Source organism: Chelonia mydas, chromosome 7 (genome assembly GCF_015237465.2).
Source record: "Chelonia mydas isolate rCheMyd1 chromosome 7, rCheMyd1.pri.v2, whole genome shotgun sequence".
Classification (NCBI taxonomy): Eukaryota; Metazoa; Chordata; order Testudines; family Cheloniidae; genus Chelonia; species Chelonia mydas.
In genome coordinates, this window is record NC_057853.1 from 56437257 (window position 1) to 56441516 (window position 4260).

Below are 4260 nucleotides of genomic sequence, written 5' to 3' on the forward strand. Positions count from 1 at the left end.
GAACTTCTGCAAAATTCTCTCCAGAACAGACTTATATATATTAAAATTGCTCAATATTAGGCCTTGCAAAATACTTGTTTTCACACAGTGTATAATTTCACTGCAAAAAAATTCCCACCAGCTCTTTGGAAGCACAAATTTTACAATGGTAAATCAAAGATTCAGATTTCCAAAATTGATAGCCCTATCATGCACTATTTGTTTTAAACTTGCTATCTGGGTGCATTCCAGAGAACCACCTGACTAAATGTGGGTATATTTTATTGAATACCTGCAGAAATCCATCATGAGATTAAGACACCGGCTATAATTTTATGAAAATGACAATGAATTCTGTTTGTTAGCTATGAGCTACACAGGTAAATCTGTGGGTCTTTTGTCAATTGTTATTTTACTCTTGGGAAAAGTTACCTTTGTAAAAGCCTTTCCGATTCTGGAAATATTTAGAACCATGCGATCAGAAGTTACAGAGGGAAAATACATGAGGTTGTAAAAGCTGGCCAATGTTTAGGCATTCTGCAAAAGATGGATAAAGAACAGAGGCCAAATTCTGCTCTGCTTTGTACTGGTGCAAATTACAGGTGTAATGACAGGCAGAATTTCACAGGGTCTTGATGAGCACAGGTTTTGCAGGCCATGTGGCAGTTTCTGTGGTGTATGTAGATTTATAAATGAAGGGGAAAAGTTATGATTCAATTTTTTTGTGCACTGCATCTTTAAAGGGCACACATTTCTCTGCCTGCCTACTGGGGAGTGGAGGGCTGGGAGATCATTCAGAGTAACACTGATCATTTGCTTACTGACGTTTATATTATTATTATTTGTGTGTCCTCTTTGGAACTGTCTCCTTTTTGAATTTTGTTTTGTACCACGATTTTTCCTGTTTGTTTCTATAGAAATGAACCAGCTTTAGCTGGTAACCATTGAAAAGCCACCTAATCCTTGCCACAGGCCTTATCTCCCTCTTACAGAAGTGCTTCCTGGGTTTCCTTCTTGCCGTTGGCATCCTGGTGACACTATGTGATGCAGCCTGTTTTCATGAAGCAGCTAGCCCACGGAAATCTACCAGAGGTGAGAACCACAACAACTCTAAGGATTGCTCTATATTAGCTCACTGCCACTGTGAATAGCCAGGAAGCGTATGAAAGAGGAGAATGTAGGGTACCCCACAAAATTATGTTTTTAGAATGGCAGGTAGCTGGCAAGAGGAGTGCACAGAAGGCATCACACATGGCCAATTTCTAATGGATTTAGCTCAAGCAAGTAGCTTGTGTGCATTCTGATTCTGCATAGTGACACCATCCATTCTAGCTGGAGTCTCCCAACTGTGTTCTGTCTCCCAGGAATCAAAGACACGAGCCCCCAGTGTGTTCCTTCCAAAGCTGTGGGTCTCCAGAGGGTTTCTGCTGATTTTGGAAAAGATGGAGCGATGCTGCCATCATTTTGCATGTGACAACTTCCATTGGAGTTGATCATAGAATCATAGAATATCAGGGTTGGAAGGGACCTCAGGAGGTCATCTAGTCCAACCCCCTGCTCAAAGCAGGGCCAATCCCCAACTAAATCATCCCAGCCAGGGCTTTGTCAAGCCTGACCTTAAAAACTTCTAAGGAAGGAGATTCCACCACCTCCCTAGGTAACGCATTCCAGTGTTTCACCACCCTCCTAGTGAAACCTAAACCTAAACCTCCAACCTAAATCCAACCTAAACCTCCCCCACTGCAACTTGACTGTAGTTTTGAATGCACTACAATGGCAGGATATGATCCTAGCTAGTTGACTGCTTATTGTCACAAAAGATTCATCCCAGAAGTGCAGAAAATGGAGAAAACAAGCTCATGCTCTTAAAGATAGATAAATTCACAGAGGATAGGTCCATCAATGGCTATTAGCCAGGACAGGCAGGGATGGTGTTCCTAGCCTCTGTTTGCCAGAGGCTAGGAATGGGTGACAGGGGATGGATTAGTTGATGATTACCTGTTCTGTTCATTCCCTCTGAGGCACCTGTTATTGGGCACTGTCGGCAGACAGGCTACTGGGCTAGATGGACCTTTGGTCTGGCCCAGTATGGCTGTTCTTATGTTCTAAGTAGTAAACAAGGCTGAAATGTCATTCAGGCACAAGAGCGGAATTAACGGCACTCTACCTGCATAGACCTGAAGCTTATTTGCAACATGCACAGATATGCTGAAGTTTTTAGTCCAATGTTGAAGTTTAAGTGAAGGTTTGGGTTTTATTTTGTTTTATTTGTGTATTGTAGGTTGTATTCAAGATGGAAAACTATATCATTATGGTGCCACTTGGATTAAGAACTGCTACAGCTGCAGCTGTGACAAGGGAGGAATAGGGTGCTGCTCCATGTAAGTTCAACAGAACCCAGTAGCAATGTTTTCACCGTGAAAACGACAGTGACACGCTTGCCATCCATACTCAGAATAAACAAACTCCCCAAGTCACAACTCCACCAAGGGCTGTTTTCCTGGCCTTCATCATAGCCCTGGGGAAAGTCACTTGATCACTCCTAATCTTGTCTTGAGTGTTGGCTTTGCCACCCATTAGTCCTATGGCTGCATTCTCCTTAGCTTACATCTTACCACCTGGTGTTGGAGGCAGCCTCGCTGGACACTCATCTTGTTGCATGGCTGTATGTTACATGGCTTTTTTAGAACTTCTTGTGACACTGACAAATCCCTGGTTTACATTGGGGTAGAAGATAGTCACAGATGGCTAAAACCACACAGGAAGTATTGAGACATAATTTGTCCAGCTGAAATGATATGGGGCATTTAAGCTTGAAGATTGGAGTTAATTGAAATTGGGTCTAGTACTGCTCCCTCTGTGAAAAATGCCCATTGGATTTTTGATAATCAGAGGGGATGTAATACCTCAGTTTTTCAGAGAAGCAGGATGGTCCTGTAGTTAGCACGCTCGTGTAGTACTTTGGGAAACTCACATTCAATACCCTGCCCTGACGCAAATTTCATGTGTGACCTTGGGCAAAGTTGCTTGGGCCCAGATCCTCAAGAAGTCACCTAGGTTCCATTGAAATAATGGACTTTAAGAGCTTAAATACTCTTGAGGGTTTGGACCTAAGTCTCTGTGAGCCTCATTTCCCTAGCCATAAGATGAGGCTAGTAGCACTTCCCCAGCTCTCTGGGGTGTTGGGAAGATCAGAATGTTAAGCGGTTGTGAGGTTTTCAGATGCCATGGGGATGGAGGACATCTAGAGTTCCCACTGAAGTAAAACTCTTCTCTGCTGTTAGCCTGACATGTAACAACTCACACCAATGCTTGTTTTCCTTCCCAATGCTAGCTTTTTTCGTCCTGATGGCTTTGACGAAGAGAAATGTAAACTCACCTTCCATGAGGAGTCCTGCAGCTACTCGTTGGTGCAGAAGGCCAACCCCTCTAAAACTTGTCCATTCACGGGCATGGTGGGTTAAGAAATACCCTCCTTGGAAGAACTTTCCTTCCAGGTTTAAGTGACTCATGGAATAATTCCTTTCTTGAATCCTAGTAATTGTAGATGCTGTTTTAAGATTTGCCACAGCATGCTGTACTTTCCCTATCAACTGTGTAACCTTCTTTATTCTCGTATCTCAGAGATCAGCATTGTTTTTATATTATTCTAGGTGTGTCATAGTAACTGAACTCTCCCCAGAGATCTTGGCTGATGAATCATTAAATAAAACAGACAGATAAAGCATCAAAAAAGTCTGAGTTTTTTCATTCTTAAGAAATGATGGGGTCCCTTCTTCTCCCTCCTTGCTATTAGACGGCCAGGGAGTGACAAGGGGAGCACCAGCATTCCTGGAACGCTTTTAATAATTGGTGAGCTGCTTAGGAAGATGATACTTAGAATTCCCCAGAAAACATCATCTGTACTGTTTGTCAAGTTCAGCTGCGACTGTAAAAGAACCAGAAGTGAAACCCAGCCTCCAGTGATGCCAACGCAAAGCGTCCATTGATTTCAACAGGGCCAGGGTTTCAGCCTGGGAGACATGGGCTCCTGATGTGACTATCGTGTCTACTGGTACTTACCCAACAAAAGGACAATATGAGGAACCTACCTCGGCCCACTTGGGTCCCAAGTAACCATATTTACTAGCTATATAGAAACGTGCAAGGTCCAGCTAGATACACACGGCTCTGATTGGGGTCTGGCAGCTTCTAAACCAGAACACAGTAAGCGCCATGAGAGGGCTCAAACAATTTAAAGGGATAGTTCTTGTCACAGGGTGACAAGCCTCTATGAGGGAG

At 43.2% G+C, this 4260-nt stretch overlaps 1 protein-coding gene across 1 annotated transcript; it reads left to right on the forward strand.

Moving 5' to 3' along the window:
- The first annotated feature begins 346 nt into the window (after positions 1–346).
- LOC122466558 (beta-microseminoprotein-like) lies at positions 347–3509 on the forward strand. Its single transcript, XM_043551124.1, has 4 exons — positions 347–359; positions 952–1071; positions 2261–2360; positions 3314–3509. The coding sequence occupies exons 1-4, from the start codon at positions 347–349 to the stop codon at positions 3441–3443; spliced, it is 363 nt and encodes a 120-aa protein (XP_043407059.1). The 3' UTR covers positions 3444–3509.
- The last annotated feature ends 751 nt before the right edge of the window (positions 3510–4260 follow it).